The sequence below is a fragment of the Dermochelys coriacea genome, chromosome 1, assembly GCF_009764565.3.
Source record: "Dermochelys coriacea isolate rDerCor1 chromosome 1, rDerCor1.pri.v4, whole genome shotgun sequence".
NCBI lineage: Eukaryota > Metazoa > Chordata > Testudines > Dermochelyidae > Dermochelys > Dermochelys coriacea.
The window spans coordinates 169,323,114-169,341,186 of NC_050068.2; the positions used below are offsets into that span (position 1 = coordinate 169,323,114).

Here is an 18,073-nt window from a genome sequence, read left to right on the forward strand (position 1 = left end):
TTGGCTACTATCATCTGCACAGAAACTCCTGGAATTTAAAAGTCAAGCTGTGTTCTTTCTGGCTCGAGTATCAACAGCCAGTAATAAAGCCTACATGCAACAACAACAAAAAATGTATCATATGTAATATTTGCATAAGTAGCATATTTTACATACGTTAACTCAAACTAAAATGAAACTGGCCCTTTTCATATTAATCTACACACATATATAGAACATCCTTCCATGAAAGATTTCTAGAAAAGGATCCATAGTCACATTCTAATTAATTCCATCGTGGATATATACTGAATCCATCTCATGCTCTTGTAGTTTTGAGGCGTTTGTAGCACAAACAGCAGGTTTGGTTTTTTGACACGTTTTCTGAAGACAAAACTCTGTATGTTGTAGTTCTAGCACAAGTACAAAGATGTTTTAATATTAAGGTGAAGAAAATCGGTTTTGAAGAGAGCTTGAAGTTAATTTTTGCCTCTTCTTGTGCTCTTTAGTAGTTGAAGATGAAATTGTGCATACTACTTATCTTTAAAACTAGCTTCTTCTTAAAAAAGCTGTGGAAGCTATTCTGAAAAACAAATGAATCATCACCAAAACATAAGCTGTGCAACAGTTTTATTTTTTTTATTTTACTATATTGACATTTTATGCACAAATATTTTATCAGAGTAAAAATAGAAAATAATTGTTTCATGTAAAATTACCAAAAAAATTCAAAATAAAAGTAATACATAATTATTAGCAGAGTATAAGTGTCTTTATTTAAAGAGTAAAAATGTATGCAAAACCCCTTTTTTACAAAAAATTGGGATTATACTTTTTTTTTCTGGCAGCAACAAAACAATTATATTGACATATAATATTCTACATCCTTTATTTAATTGAAGACATCAAGTTAGTCAGATTTCTCTCTTAGCTACAGGACATTTGACAACAGCTTTATGCTGTTTGAAAAATGCATTGGTCCTTTTTTAATGAAAAGAACATGGTGAAAGAGCAGCAGATCCTACCAGGAGATAAATGCATATAAACAAACCCAAAAGGGATAATCATATTTACTAAATTAAATGGCTTCAAAATAATAATGAGATGTAGTTTACATGGGAAGTTTTGAGGCCATCTTTCCTAATAGTTTTATTTAATTCTGTGTATATTCAAGAGTAAAGCATCAATTTTACTTATTAGCTTTGATATTAATTCATCCTCCATTAGACTGGATTTGGTCGGTCAACGTTTTGAACCCCTCCTTTCTCTGCCCACTTGCAGTTTTTTAGACCTCTGCTAGAAAGATTGAGCAGTGTTCCAAGAGGCAGTTGTATCACATTTATTAATTAGCTACTTGAATTGTAGCCTGTATTTACAGTGCCATCCTTGTCTTGAACAGAGCTGCACAAATTGAATTCCGGACACAGAAAAAAGTTGTTAGCTACACAACTTGCAGCCTAATATTCCCTTTCATAAGCAAGATAGTGACCTCAGCTATTTACATAAGAGATTTCAAATGCTTGATAAATAGTGAATATGGGCTACAACTGTTCTATAGCAGTCATACAAGTTAGACATTTGACTTTACTTCTGACTTATTTACCCATATCTGTAACTTAAGGATTTGTTAAGGACTAAAAAGGATTTGTGTAGCTTCTTATCAAGCTAATACATCGTTCAGAAGCAGCACGCTCACCCTTTTGGCAAATGAGGGAGTGCTTCAGTAATTCAAGAATGGTAAATTAAAAAGTCACTGGAGGAATCTGCCAAGAGAAAGCTACAATGGTGGAGATGGCAGCTAGAGACTTAAATGGTAGATGGCCAAAACGGCATGAGATCCTTAGGCCTACAGGAGGGGCATGGAGATGCATCCCCACTGAGAAAAATACCTCAGCCCCCAGATGTACCCTTAAAAAATAAGCCCTAAAAAATATACAAGTCTCACATATTTCCAATTCCTTGAAAGCCAGTTTCTCTTTACTTGTCAACAGCAATAACGTAGTGCTCCCACCACTCAGTTTAAGTACATTTTACATTAAGCATCTGTCAGTTTAGCCAGATTCTTGACTTAATAAGAGTAACTTGACCTTTCAACATGGTGCTAAAGATTTTCTCTTATGCAATTATATTTTTACTACTTGTCAAGTGACACCACAGCTTCTGCTGATGGTTCCTTATTTAAAAAAAAAAATCTGCTTGCAAGAACAGCAAAAATGCATGGTAACACAATATTCATACTGTTTAAACAAAGGGGCAAAAAGTAAAAAATACTCTATTCAGACTAACAAAAGAAGTCTAGCAAGTCATTAATGGAGAATCTCACAAATCAGGGAGACACAATTTTGTACATATTAACATGTATATGCCTGACTGAAGAAGTATTAATACCAGTCTCTGGATTCAGGGTACATTCCAATTATATATATTTTGAAAAATGTATCCAAACCCTTAACCGTGTCCTTCTTAGGTCTCAGGAATGTGTAGTTTTGTTTCTGAGGCCTTAAAACATTATCTGAAGTTTGGAAAGAAACTAATTTTAAATAAGAAACTATATTTTTTTATATTTTAATAGGGAAAACTGTACAATAATCTGGAAGTCAAACTTCAGATTTTTATAAACTTATTTGCAACTCATTTTGTTTCTAAACAGGAAAGGACTGCTGAATGTGATTAACTTAAGTCTTCAGTTCATCAAGATCAACTAAGTGCAGGTATAAGGAGTATTGGCTAATATACTCTGCAGCGTAGAGTAATAAAACTTCTTTTTGGGTGAGGGATACCTTTTCAAGTTTTTAAATCACCTGACAGGAAAAACAGGAAAATCTTTATTAATTTTCTTTTGCTGAGTAGCCAGCATAACATTTTTCAGAAGTTAAGAACTTGCCCTCATATATGCATGTTAGCTACACATTACAATGAAATACTCATAATTGGCTTTTCATCTAAGCCAGACTTAAACCTGGATCTCTTTCTTCAGCAATGATCTTCAGTTTAGTCTATTCTTAGTTTTCTTTGCTTATAAACAGAGAAATTGTCTTAAGGACTTGACGCTTTCTATTTTTAATGTGTCTGTTCTTTCTGCTCTGCTTGATTAGATGAGATTAACAGGCATGTTTAAGGGCAGCTCCTGCTTTAACTGTGTAAGCATCCAATTCCATTTTGTAGTTCAATAAAGAATAAAAAAACATCAGAAAGGGCTGAATTTAAACTACTGACCAGTTTGTTTCCTGTAGATGCTTCACTTTTCTTAAAATGCCGCAAAAAATATTTTGTAGGACATACAATATGAACCAGTTCAGCTTTCCTCACCAATTTCAGCAGACTACATGACACAGTGGGTCTGTCTTCATATTGAAGAAGTTGTGGTGATCCCTTAACATAGCATATATTTCAGTGCGTTAAAGATCCAAATTTATGGGAGTCTCAGTTCTTTGTAGAAAATCATGCGTCATATTGTACTGTCAAGGTTTAAAAAGAAGCTTCCGATTCTGATAAAGATAACTGCTCTGGGTATATAAGAAAGGCCTCAGGCTCCCATTTTCAGGTCCTAGTGCTTAATTGTCTTTCTCAGTTTGCAGGGATGCTGTAGCTAGTGCTACTGCTGTGACTGGCTGTGCAATGCCATGGAGTTGCATCTTTGCCAGTTTCTTTTGCTCACACTCTGTGACCAACCGGTTCAGCTCTGCTGCGCTATAGCCAATGAGAGTTTTCAAGTCACAGACAAATTTGTACACAAACCTCTTGCCTTGTACTTTGCAGATCATATCGCCATCATAGTAATACCTTAAATGAGAAAAAGTAAAAATCAGTGCAAAGTAACAGAGCAATATTCAGTGTACGAAGCCCACCCACCCTCCCCATTGATCACCCTGGAGGATACTGTGGTGCTAAAGGGTAGGTTCTTTTTCTCATTGTAAGATCTTGATAAAGATTTATTTTATTCTCTCTTGGGCTCTCCCATTGACTGAGCATGTCTTCACTAGACCCGCTAAATCTATTGCGGCAGCATCAATTTAGCTCTATAGTGAAGACCAGCCGTAGGATAAAGGAAGATTTTATCCATTTCACTGCAGATAACATGGATACAAATGAGTGTACACTTAACCGGCAAAATACGTTTCTTGCCACACAGTATGCAGCCTGACAGAGAGGACCTACAGGACACAGTCAACAAGTCATGCTACTTTAAATGTTCCAGATGCAATTAACGCCATCTTTCCTACTAACATCACAGAAGGTACAACAGAACCAAAATTCATTGAGGATGTCTTAGAAGAAAGATTTAATGGACACAAATGGCTGCCAAAGGACTTTGAAAGCTCAAGCACAGGATATGGCATTTTTCCTCAAATGCCAATTTGAAAATCCAGAATCTGGCTGGACAAGTGTTAATGAAAAGCACAGTAACAATAATTCCCCATTAACTAAATATGGTTACATGCTTAGCGTTCAGTCCCCAAGCTCCTGAAGTTGATACACTGAGTACTGTTGTGAAAAGACTTGCACAAATTACACATTATCATCTTCAACAGAAACATGTAATCAAGACTGTTTATCAAGCACTCTTCCCTGGTCTGATGGCACTAAAATGGACTGTGCCAAAATACAAGGATATCCTGATTCCATTCTTAGGAAGTCTACACATATCAACAAACTTCCTAAAAGTGCTGGGCACTTCAGCATATTCAGGATTCTGGATTGTCGAGTGTTTGGACTGAAAGTGGAATTTTAGGCAGACAAATGAGAGCGCGTGTAATTGCTGGTAAAATTTATGCAAAAGCCACTCATGCTCACAAGATAGCTCTGCAAATAATATGGCCACTGTTATTACCAAACAACTTCTGAGCTAACTACAGCAACTTGACAAGAAACTCAGAAAAACCCCAGCAAGATTACAATAACTTAGGTGTCTGTTCTGTCATCTGCCAGTTTTCATGGCCATATAGCATCACTTGTGCTAAGCAGCATGCAAAACCATCCCAATTTCCAGTCCTGGTGGCAGTACATAGATATGGTGCATATCCTCCTATTCTTCAACAGAGCTCAACAGAATGGAATTTGGGAGCTTTACCTGTATGCTTTCAAAAGAATGCTTCTGTTCTCTCACGGGTATGATCACACAAATTCTGCTTGATGAGCACCTGTGTACGCAACAGAAATGAACCGGCTCCCTCTGGAGATAATTTAAAAGTTACATACGGGCAACTGAGTTTTGAAAGATTCCAACCACAGATTCAATCAGGTAGATCCGGACCACTTCCAAGAGTGGGTCAATGCCACTTGTAAAAGAGAAGGAATTCTAGATATCACAAGATCAGCCTCAGCACTCAGTAGATGGGCTCTCTTCTATAATCTATGTGCCCAAATTGCAGCCCAAACCAGAAAATTATTTCGTTTTGGACTTGATGACCATTCGACTTGCATTGAATCCACAGCAGCATGAAAGAACCATGATCATGTTGATGAAAATAAAGTGTTAATGACATTTCAAAGGTTCAAATTATTCACTAGTGAGCCAGCCTCCAACACACTACAAAACATTGCAATGAAGGATTTGGCTACAGAAATGAATCAGGAAGCTCTGCTGAATGCAGAAATACATGACCAGGAGCAACCGAGTACCTTTGTTCAGAAAAGGCTTATGACGCTGAAGGAGCGAAGTGCCCCTATCAAGTTCCGTGACCTGAAAAAGACAAGGTGTCGGACGCTTTTCTTCCTCTATGCAGTTGAGGGAAAAAAAGCAAAGCAAAGACAAGGTAGTCAAAATAAAAGCTGATTGTCTCACACCACAGCACATCATTACTGCTACAATGCAAGAAGGATGGTGGATCTGCACAAAATATTGCATCATGACTTAATGCCAATTCCACTTGTTCTTTCTGAGGTAAAGAGTATCTTAGCATTGGAAATAAGTCTGCTATGATAGGTGTTTTAACCAGGGACATCCCTTGTCCTCATGAGATAACACTTGATAGTACATCCTGTCTGATGATTCATGGCAATCACGTGTAACACCACTGGAAAAACCTCTTCCACGTACAACCTTTGGTGACCTTGCAACATTTTTGTCAAGTCAGTTCTTCATTCTGGACAGCATTTCAGCAGGACTGATGTAACATTTAACAGATTCACTCCAGATTCTATTAAAGGTATGATACAACAGAAGCACTCAAAAGCTTGTAGGCCAATTCAAAAAATCATACGAGAACAGACCTGTTCCACTACCCAACAGCTGGCCAGACTTCTTGGCCCACTCAGAAAATAAGGCTGATCTGGCTTGCTTCTTCTATGACAAACTCCTAACCAATGCTCCACAAAACAATTATCCTATCCGAAGGCTTTAAAGAAGACAGTACAGTTAAATCATCAACCTAACTGTAGACATAAGTGAGTTACAAGCTGACATCAAAGAGGCAGACACTAGGATTGTACAACACTGCATGCACACAGATGCGGACTGTGTTGTTGTGTCAGCATTGATGTTTTCCTTTTGTTAATGGCACACTATGAGAAAATGCCTCACAGCAAGTTGTGATGAAGGCTCCAACACCAATCTCCCACCCGCAGATAAATTCCTGTGCATATTATTCAAGAGAAGTTTCTGCCTGTATTTCCACAAGCAGATATAGAAACAATACTTTCTTTCCAGGCATTGACAGGCTTCGATACAGTTTCCCATATTGCTGGGCACAGCAAGAAAACAGCTTGGACAATATTTATGGAGAAAGATGGATTCCTAAGAAACTTAGGGAAGGATGATCTATAGAATGAAACAATCATTTCAGCAGAAAAGTTCATCTGCAACATGAACAATTTACTTAAAGAGGAGAGCTGCGACAAGTTCTCAAAGTGTCGATCACTAAAGGACTGACCCCAAATAATGATGCATTGCACTACCACATCCAAAAAGCCTCACTTTCAAGCCACGATGTGGAAGCAGGCAAACTGCTACAATCCCACACTGCCCTTATGCGAGAACATGAACTGGGCCAAACACAATGGAGAACTGGTATCTAAGCAAATGTCACTAGAGCCAATCCCTCATAACAATGCAGAAATTGTTATCTATGGATGCGTCAAAGGATGCCTATCAATACTGGAACTGCAGAAATGCCACAATGGCACGCACTGGGCCTGTTAATGCAAGGGGTGTGTTCATACATATAGGACCTGTTAAATTATACCTGTTTAAGCAATGTGCAGGACATACAGTAACTGTTTGTAGTGGATTTAAAAGATAGACATTTACTAATTTTTCAAACTTTACTTAAATTTTGTACTCCAAATTAGAAGGTGAAATATTCAAAGTTCAGCTTCGTAATTATTTTTTTAAACAGATTCAGTACATTGAAATCATGAAAGATAACTTGTTCACCTACCTTTCCCAAAAATGCCTCCTATATCTTATTTTATAGAAAATATGCCTAATCTATTCTATTGACAATGTTTTTAGTGGCATAAAAATCTATTACTTTGTTAACTCTGAAAAAATGGTTTTAATGAAAAAAGCTATCGTGCACTTTCTTTTAAATACAGGAAAGAATTTGCTAAAATAGCAGTCTAAAGTTATAGCCCTAAGCCCATATATTTAGGTACCTAAATGTTTTTATAAATCCGACCCTTAACATGATTTGGGAGCACAATTCCTACTTACTTCAAACTACAAAACCCAGATGAAGGAAAATAGCTTAGTTGAAGCATTTCAGTTTTCTTGACTTGTGAAAGTTCAACCTATCAGATGGTGATGCTGGCTGCAAACAAAGCAGGAGCTATTTTCTTATCAATTGTGTGTCTGAGTTTGTGTTGTTCTCACAGTAAGGATGCTAATGAGGTCCTGGACTTATCTTTTTCAGCACACATGAGCATTTTAAGTATGATACTTAATAAGGGGAAAAAAATCTATGTAAAATCTGAAATTCTGCTAATAGTTTGGCATGTGGCAAATCTCCAAAAAGGGCCATAATTTTGGATTTTAATGTACCCATCCTACACACACCCACATCACATATGATTTGAAAGCTTATTTTATGTGCAATTAGATGAAGTATGATGTGGAGCTGCCAAGTGGTGCTGTAAGCCTGTAGGTGAGGTGAAACAATGGTACTCAAAATGTAATAGTGTTATTTTTTGCAGTTCCAGAATCACTGCGGGTTTTTTTTTTTTTTTTTTTTTTTTTTTAAACTGTGCAAGTTAACTTCAATACCTTAATGTGGTATTTATTGGTCAAAGCTACCAAATGAAATTTGTATTATAAGATTTTTAATGGGCAAGTTCTCTCTGCCCTCAGAAATGATGAAGCTGCTTAGCATGTGGAAAAAATGGCAAGAGCATTACACATACCCTACACGCCGCTGCCAGTGAGGTGAAGTGTAGACATACATCTTAAATTCTGTAACTAAAGCTGTTTCAGTGACTATTTCCCCACAAAATTGTTAAACATATTATCCAAAGATTATCAATCATAGCATTTTCCATTTGTTTTCTAAAGGCAACCACTCATACATCCAATGACCCATCCTGCTCAGCTGATGAGAATGGCAACAGAAGGTGGCATGGTTGTCCATACCTGTCTGTTTTTAACTGATGTGCAATCACAAAAGACCATATGTAACTCGCAGAATACTACACAGTTAGAGAAAAGTATACAATCATTTCATGAAATAATTTAGTTGTAGAGCTTCTTACCGTAGAGCACGACTAAGCTTCTCATAGTTCATGGTGGGTTTATTTTTACGTTGTCCCCATTTCTGTGCAACCAGCTCAGGTTGATTCAGTTTAAATTCCCCTTCATCGCCAACCCAAGAAATACAGTCTCGAGCATCTTTGTCAGTAAGAAGTTCTAGCAAAAACTGCCATAGCTGAATCTGGCCATTGTTTCCTATAGAGATAAAAAGTCATTAAAGCTAAACAGAAGTTATTTTCTACAGAGCTGAAGTTATTTTAAAGATTTCATAAGCTTCAGTTTAGGACAGCTCAATATCTATGTTATACAGTGGCCAAGATTGTAAGTTAGTTTCTAAGTGCACGTTTAGGCACTTAAACAGTTGGCTTGATCTTTCAAAAGTACAGCACACCCAGAAGCTCTCACTGAAGTCTTGGCCTAGAAGCCTAGTTCTAGGTTCCTATTTTTGAAAATCTTGGCTAGTGACACAAGGCACTTTGCCGAGCGTGTCAACCAAGCAAAACTTAAATGTGGTTTTGAGGCGAGATTTGTTTTTTTGGAGACAGATGAAGTATCAACTCCTAACTGAGGGGAAGGGACAGAAAGGAAAGGAAAGCAATATTGGAGGACAGAAGCAAGGTAACAGGGAAGCTGATACAAAGAGTTTGGATGAAGAAAAATCTAAGGAGAATTCTGAAATTAAATTGCATAGCTACATGCAGATTTCCTAAAAGTGCTTTCACTTCATAGGGATTAGCAGGTCTCCAACTGGTGAAGTTACCAGCAGAGCAAAAAGGAAAACTGAACAAACAGTATGCTAAGTGCCAGGTTAGAATTCTGGAACATATTTGCCAATCCCTGCTTCCTTCCCGTATGATCCAGTCAGAAGGAGAAAAAACCTGAGCAAATGGCATTGAGTGGGAGGAAGGGGGGCACATTTAAGACAATGGTCAAACTTGTGTTTGTCTCATCTACAAGACAGTACTACGTTGATGGAAGTGCTAACATAGTACTAACTCAAAAGGTCTGAGGCCTTATACTGTACCAGCACTTCCTGTCACACCTGGATTTTCCCTACAGGCCTCATATCCAAGTAAGCAGCCCTTAGAAAATTTGGCAAAATCATATCTGTAAGGGATATGGCTGTATTCTGCAAATTCAGCGTGTGATTTAACTGTTAAATATTTATAGCATTTACATTAAAATAAAATTGAGAAAATACCTGTTCTGTTCCCAGGTGAACTTCTGTCTTCTCCTGAGATTCTTGGTGCTCTTTGTACTTTAGCTGCCTTTGCACTGCTGTTTATTACTTTAATGGTGGTTGGGGTAGCAGGCTGTACAGATGCTGGAATAATTTGCACAGCTGTGAAAGAGCAAACATTGGAGAACAATAATTATAACTTGTTGGTACAAAAACCTGAGCCATACATGCGAGAGAACACACACACACAGACACACACACAGAGTAGAACCTTAGAGTTACAAACACCTCAGGAACGGAGGTTGTTTGGAACTCTGAACAAAATGTTATGGTTGTTCTTTCAAAAATTTGCAACTAAATACTGACTTAACACAGCTTTGAAACTTTACTATCCAGAAGAGAAATGCTGCTTTTAACTATCTTAATTTAAATAAAATAAGCACAAAAACAGTTTCCTTACCTTGTAAAGTCTTTTTTTTTCTTTAAATTGCCCCCTTTTTTTGTAGTTTACTAAACATATTACTAACATATTACTGTACAGGATTTGCTTTTTTTTTGGGTCTCTACTGCCTGACTGTGTACTTCCGGTTCCAAATGAGGTGTGTGGTTGACCGGTCAGTTCATAACTTTGGTGTTCATAACTCTGACGTTCGTGTGTGTGTGCGCGCGCATCAATATTAAAATTCAAAATATTTGCCCTCCAAAGACCTACATGGATATTCATAAACCTACACCTTAAGAATAATTTTAATTGTTGCTACCATTTAAAATGGAATTGGTGTTAGCATTGCAGTAGATATGCTACTTTTTTTTAAATACAGAACTTATTTCTGATATATGTTCACCAAGAATGCAGTTCTGAACAGCAGATATTACAAATATTTCACTTGTGTCACATTATGGTGCAGAATAATGGTAAAGTCTATTGATCATTATAATAAGAAAGTTAGAAACATTCAAAATTCTGATTAAATTAAACTCTTAAAGTGGCTAAAAAATTAAAGCTTTGCTTTCAAGTTGAAAAACATGCAAAAGATGAGTTATTTCTCTGTGGCTTTTCTGACTTTTTGGTAGCACGAGTGCTGAACCCACATTTCTAGTTGACAAACACCTGTCTTAATAATTTACTGGCATGACTACTCACGCTGATCAATAGTAACTGTTGCTATTTCTCCAGAGTGTTCTTGGCTAGCCAATACATCTGCCAAGTAAAAGAAAAATATTTAAAATCTTTATTCAAATCCTTACCCTCATAAGTCAACTGAATGCCAAATGGATTTATAACCGAGAAAACAAGAAAGGAATGCAGAGAAACAACATAAAGGTTGTAGAGTGTAATAAAGATGATGACTTAAGAGTAAATATGTAACACCACGTGAAAGTATGCACAGCCTTTTTTATGTCCTGATGGGTATCTGGGATGGCACTTTATTTTCACAAATGTATTTTTAGAATATTACACACACTATTTTTTTTTAGTCTTTACCCACACAAACTTTCTATTTTGTTTATATGATGTACTTTTTTCATGGTCACAGACAGAAAATCAGCCTACCTAATTGTATCTAAACATTGAATACACAATAGATTAGCTGCAGTGTATATGGGCTAAAGAATTAGTTTAGTAACTTTCACATTTATGTGAGACTGCAACATAGTAAACAGCACTTAACATTTAATTATAAGACTGTCAAATCAGAAGATGAACTAAGAGCTAATAATAAAAACATAAATCAGGAATTCTCAGGTATGTTGTAAGAGCCATACCGCTTATACTTTACTTCCTGTATTAGATTAACAGTAATAAAATTTGAGGAAAGATGGGCCAACCAGATTTAAAATATAGACATTTCTTTTGTAACAGCAAGTACTCTCATTATAACATATTCCCTTATCTTGTATTTGACACCCTCCCTTTCACTGATAATGGAAAGTAGGAAAATAACCTGAACTGTTCACAACTGTCTTTATCTTTCCACAGGAAAAAAACAGTAACTAAATCAGTCATTGAGAAAGCTCACATACATTTTCGAAGAAGCTCCAGGTGGCTCCAAAGGATTTCTCCCCGAGGGACCCTCTGGAAGAAGTCCTCTTGATTGAGGCTACATAACTCTCGGCCTGGAATACTAAGAGTATTGAGGTCTATGTCAGTCATGCTGAACTCCTTCATCACCCATACCACCCAGTGGAGTACTTGGTCTGTTGACCACTGTACAGGGTCTAGGAAAAAAGAAGAAAAATATATTAAACAACTGATAACTGTAAAAGGTGTGTCACCCTGTCCATTTTAGACACTACAGAACTATTCCCTATAGTGACTAACAATAAAAAGAACCAGAGAAAAAACACTGTCCTATGTGATTGAAACAAGTATGACTGAAAAGTCATATGAATGAGTTGTTAAATTTTTTTTCTTTTAAAAAGAGCTAATTCTTAAGTTTTAGTAACAGAGCCTGGTTATGCCACAAACATTCTTTGCACAGAGAAACAAAAAGGGAAGATAGTAGAAGGTGTGGAAAGCCACAACACAAATGAAATTTTGATTCTCAAGATGCCACTACAAAACTATTCCTATGGACTTGCTAATTTGCTTTCTATGGCTTTGCCTGAGACAGTGCAGTATCTGGAGTGCAATGCAAGCCTCTGACTTGGATCACCATTTCTTTTCGCCATCTCTGAAAATTTCTGAGCCCTGTATTGCTCTGTCTACCAATTTTTTTGTTTCATTCCTTCCAATATGAATCATTAACCTTCCCTATCTTGGGATGGGATACCCTTCCCCAACCACGATCTAGGTCAGTAAAACTTTGTGTGCAACCAGCGAGGAGCTGAGGATATTGGTGGCTAGTGAGAGTTCTAAGCAACATCATTAAGCTTCCTAACTTTTCTGGGAGAAGGATGAATAGTTTTGGGTTTTTTTTGCCTTGTTCTAACTGTTCACTCAGTTGGCCTAGTTACAACAGATGGCTGTCAAAAATTGTTTCACATGCAGGATCCATTTTTTCCCCGTTACTATTGTCATATCCTGTAAATTCTTTAGGCTAACACTATACTCGATAATAATGCTTCTGTGAGCACAGCATAACTCTGGAATCTACGTTGGGACATGAGAGCCGTTTATCCTCCAAACCCCGAGAGAGCTCTGGGAAGCCCTAACAAAAAACAGCTTGGTATCATGGATAGACACAGATATAGTTTCTGTGATTTTCTGAACAGAATGGATCAGGAAAGTTCTCTCCTCATTCCCTCATCTAGGAAAAAGCAAGAGCTGTATCTTATCTGGTTTCTTGAGGAGCTTTTGAGTTTCATGGCTGAGACAAACATGCTTTAGCAGTGACTCCCACTGGTCATGAAACTCTCCCCGACAGGGTCTGGATCTTTTACTTGGTCAGCAGAAACCTCTCACTTCAACAGTTCTGAACCTGGGACCGCTGGCACATCCACCAAAATGCAAGAAGAATGAGCAGTGCCAGAGTTTTAAAAATCTCATATTAAAGAGCTAACTTTGCATTTGCAGCACACTAGTCCCCGGAAATAGTAAAGGAAACATGAGAATGTTCCTGGTTAAGACTTAGCTCCCAAGAAATATTCTACAGTTTGGGGAGGGGAGGAGGGAGAGAAGGAATGTTGGTGCGAGTTCTCATCATAGCTCCTGGAAGTCACAAAAAACCTCCTCTGCTCCAGACAGTGAGCTTCTTGTTTCTTAAAAGAGATAAGTATGCTGTCTGCCAAAACACCAAAAATTATCTACTTCTGTTGCTGCCTTGTCTCCTGAAATAACTGACTTCTCAGAGTGAAAATACAATGCACTTAAGGTCCCTCTTGGTAAACTGCGGCTCCAAAAAGCAGTTGGGGGCATTTTTTCTTTGATTTAGCATTTTCTGATTGTTCCATGCTTCCAGCAAAGAATAGCCTAAAGGAGAAAATAACAGCTAGAAACAGCTGTGGAGGACACCTTGTATGTTTCTCTGAGACAAGAATGAAACTGGAGAAACAGAAGAGAGATGTTAAAGGGTGGAAAATTCCTGGATGGTGGTTAGTTGTTAGCTTACTAGTCACAACAAATAATGGGAAGGAATAGAGTCTGCAATATCACTACAAAACAGGGTTTGATTTTACTCCAAGCTACAGGTTTCAGAATAGCAGCCATGCTAGTCTGTATCTGCGAAAAGAACAGGAATACTTGTGACACCTTAGAGACTAACAAATATATTCACTCCAAGCTACAACTCTCGCTGTCTGTTGCAAAGCGCTCTGGATTCTCAAAAGAGGCAAGTGATTTCAGAAAGCCTTGATGAAGTTGAAAAACTCAACTCCGAGCAGAAATGCAATTTATACACATTTATAGAAAGGTCAGGCAAAGTGAAATCTCATCTTTGGGGAATCATACAAAAATTAATTTACAAAATTGCAGGCATATATTATTATAAAGCACCAACAGTACATTCAGAATACAAAAGGTTATCAAGTGCCTCCTTTCTCTCCAATTCCATGAAGTCAGGAAAATCTGATATCGTATTTAAAAAGCTATCCTTTTTGGCATTCACTTGATTAAGACATTTCTACTACCAAGAGGAGAATTCCAAAATGTTTATACTTGGGTTTTGTCATAAAAGAGGCAAATTTTTGTTTTCTAGAAAATTCTCACCTACGTAATGGAAAATAATTGTAAACCTTTGAAATTACAATGGTGTCACATTCACAATGCCGATTTTCTTCTTTGAGAAAGCAAAGTTTTAATACTAACAAATCTATAAAGTTATTTACAACAGTTTATTTAACATTAGATGTTTTTCGTATTATATTGAAGAGTGTAACTTTTCTTCTTGCATTATGGATGGCATGCTGTGAAATTTCAAGAGATATTCACATGAATATCCCTAAGCTTTTTGTATCAAACCCTCAATTAACAAGATATCTAGCACAATGAAAGGGAATTCAGAAATGCTTGTATGTCAAAGGGATCAACAAAACAAAGCAAATCAGAAGACATTGCTTCAGTTATTTCTCTGAGAATCTGTTAAGACTATCAGCCAATTTAATACCTTGTTTCCTTGTAAAGATACGAGACTGAATTTAACTTTTTCCAACTACTAAAACCAAACAATGGCAAGAAAAAGCAAACAATCTGAAATTGTTGTAATGTGTTTTGTACCATCTAGGGTTATCACTAGGGCTTCTTCAAAAAAGGAAAAAAAAAAAAAAGAGCAAGTTTCTGGGAGTTTATTTACATATTACAGGTTGATTTAGTGAATATCACTGGAGAGTACATTACAATGATTTAACACAGTTAATTTTCACTTGGAGAGTCCAGGGTTCAAGTGTGGTATAGGTCTCAAACAAAAAGTTTCAATTTAGCTCCCAGAAGACATTTACAGACATTCCATATGCTATAATGCTAGCACAATTAGTCTCTTCCATGGTGACCCTCTTTTGAAAAGATTACTGAAATTTAAAAAATAGGTACATTAAGTACTTGAATCTAAGTGTGGCTTTTCATACAAATCTGATATTCTAGGTGCTCTGCATCCTCCACTACTACTGTCTTTAATGAGCCCTGAAGAGAGTCAGGAACCCCAGAGAACTGGACCCAAGGTCAAATTTATACACAAACAGCTTAATCTTCCAGTACACATATTTTAAAACTACTTTATGCACTAGACCAGGGGAAAACACAAATTTTTAATAAAAGTAAGCTGTGGAGGAAACCTAACCTCTTCTACCAAGGAACTATCAGCCATGGTTCCACCTTCGCTTTACTTACTCTATCAAGCTATTTGTACTGCACTCCTCACCATAGCATATGAAATCTTATCATAGTATCTGAGCACTTTAATAAATGTCTTTTATACAATACCCAATATCAAATAATTCTCAATTATTAAAAACATAAAAACTACTCAACATCGTGTTTTATTACCATAGGGTATTCCAAGGCGTTCTTGCTCCTTTCTGTAGCCTTCCAGTGCTGCAGCCCATCGAGTCACTTGCTCAGAGGTTTCATCTGAAATTGTTGTAATGTGTTTTGTGCCATCTAGAGTTATCACTTGGGCTTCCTCAACAAGGTGAGCTTCAGCTTCAGCATGATGGGCATCCGGATCGATAACTACCTCCACAGTTTCTACAGGCTTTACAATTTCAAGGATGTTTAACTTGGGCTCTATTCCTAGATAAAAATGAAAATACAGTAAGGTAAAATACATTATTTTTTGAGCACTGCAAAAGCATTACCCATTTCATTTAAATCTCACCAAACATACTGTTACTACATGCTGAGAATCAGTTACAGAAAACACCAGATGCATTCACGGTTAGCATCACATTTTCAGAATGATTCATATATGACTCAACACGATCAATGATAGCAGACTCAAGATGATATTTCTTCTCACCCTTCACTTAAGCATATACTTATAATTTAGTAAAGTGAACATACAAATAGTTACGTCCCTGCACCCCACAATCCCATGAGTTTCAAATTCAGTTTTTATATATACCCACAAACACATATTCAACTGGCAGCTCCGTATGCATACCTAAGGAACTATTACACTTGTCCTATGAAGGAAATATAGTAGGTCCAAAATAGGTACTACTTTCAGTCTTCAAAAGTGGTTACTTTTAAAGTGTCTTTGAAATTATTACACACACTTTGGTTAGCATCACTTTAAGATGCCCTATAAGGTACATCTACATTGCAATAAAAGACCTGCAGCACGGCTGCAGCTGACCCGAGTCAGATGATTTAGGGTCATAGGGCTCAGGCTATAGGGCTAAAAATTGCAGTGCAGATGGTCAAGCTCAGGCTGGAGCCCAAATCCTGAGAGGGGGGTGGGTCTCAGAGCCCAGTCAACCTCTGCAAACCCAAATCAATTGACCCTGGCTCTGTGATTTGGATTTTTATTGCAGTGTAGACATACTCTTAAAGAGGCAATATGGTTTAGTGGATCAGATGACTGGAAACCAGAATGCTCAGGTTCTAAATCCAGCTTTACCAGCAATTTGTTCTGTGGCTCTGGGTCAGTCCCTACCTTCTCCACCTGTAAAATGGGTTAAGTAATATTTATCTATTCTGCAGGAGTGTTATGAGGATTAATGTTTATAAAGCAGTTTGAAGTGCTACATAAATCATTAGTATGATTATTATAAAATAACTCAGACCTTTACTTTGCTTCAAGAAATCTTATAGTCATTCTTAACTCCAAACTTCTGCTCTCATTTGTCTCCCTTGTAAGTAAGCCTACCTATCAACACCTCCTGGATACTGCCAGATTTCATTCCTTACCCTTCTCCAACATTACCTTGATGCCCTCTTTATGTGTCATCTTAAGTTTACATTTTTAAGGATCCACAATTCAAAACCAGACCAAGGAGTTCCAGGAAGCAAGGTCATACAACCGGTTTTCCATCAAACTGCAAATCCACTCAAAATTTCTACCCCCATCTTCTAAATTCCCCATGAAGTCACTCTACTATCCTATTTTATCATCTACTCCTCCTATTCAACCTTTCTCTCTAGGTACACACACTTAGGCAGTGTCTAAATCTTGCTGCTTCTTCCTGTGTGACACCTTGAGATCTGGTTTGTTCTCTCTGGCCTTGTTAAATGCTATCTTGCCCAATTTATATCCATTTAAATGCAGACACAAATAAATCTCCTAGCTCATAATTTGACTGTCACCCGCACTCCCTATGTCCTGCTCCATTGACTCCCCTCCTTCACACATTTAACACAAACTACTTGTCTTTATTTTAAAAGGCCTTTCATGTACTATCATCATTTGAACCATCATCTCTGATATGACAATGAGACAACGACCCCCATCTCCTCTACACCAATAATGCCAGTCTTGGCTGCACATTTTTCAAGTTCTGCAACAAGCGCCTATGTGCTCTTTGCCACAATCCCTCCTCTGGGATTTCAAGTAAAAATACACGAAGCCTTTGTTCTCCTTCAAACTGACTTCTGCTATGATGTCTACAAAAACACTTCATCACAGCTGGGCAGGTAGTGTGCTGTGATTATTGCTTATGCCGATGAGAACCAGCTCACTTTACTTTATCCTTCACCTCAAACCCCCATACGGTTTACTGTATAAACCTGCTGGTTCATCTATATTAAGCTCTTTGAGGCAGCAACTGCCTCTTTGTTATGTATGTACAGTGCTTAGCACAATGGGGCTGGGTCTCTAGGTGTTTCTGCCACAGAAGTTAATATCATCTACCCACAT

The 18,073-nt window shown here is 37.3% G+C and overlaps 1 protein-coding gene across 6 annotated transcripts in view; it reads right to left on the reverse strand.

The window, feature by feature from the left end:
• Positions 1-592: 592 nt before the first annotated feature.
• The window catches only part of GABPA (GA binding protein transcription factor subunit alpha), a 40,790-nt gene continuing 23,309 nt past the window's right edge, over positions 593-18,073 (reverse strand). For 4 of the 6 annotated variants that reach the window (XM_038380145.2, XM_043509091.1, XM_043509098.1 and 1 more), the window contains 6 exons: positions 15,763-16,008; positions 11,868-12,062; positions 10,987-11,043; positions 9,864-10,004; positions 8,665-8,857; positions 593-3,762 (listed from right to left, as the gene is read on the reverse strand). In XM_038380145.2, the coding sequence (XP_038236073.1) occupies positions 3,534-3,762; positions 8,665-8,857; positions 9,864-10,004; positions 10,987-11,043; positions 11,868-12,062; positions 15,763-16,008 (1,061 nt within the window). In that variant the 3' untranslated portion in view covers positions 593-3,533. The remainder of the gene's footprint in view (positions 3,763-8,664; positions 8,858-9,863; positions 10,005-10,986; positions 11,044-11,867; positions 12,063-15,762; positions 16,009-18,073) is intronic. The other 2 variants (XM_038380974.2, XM_043509110.1) reach the window with 1 other exon arrangement.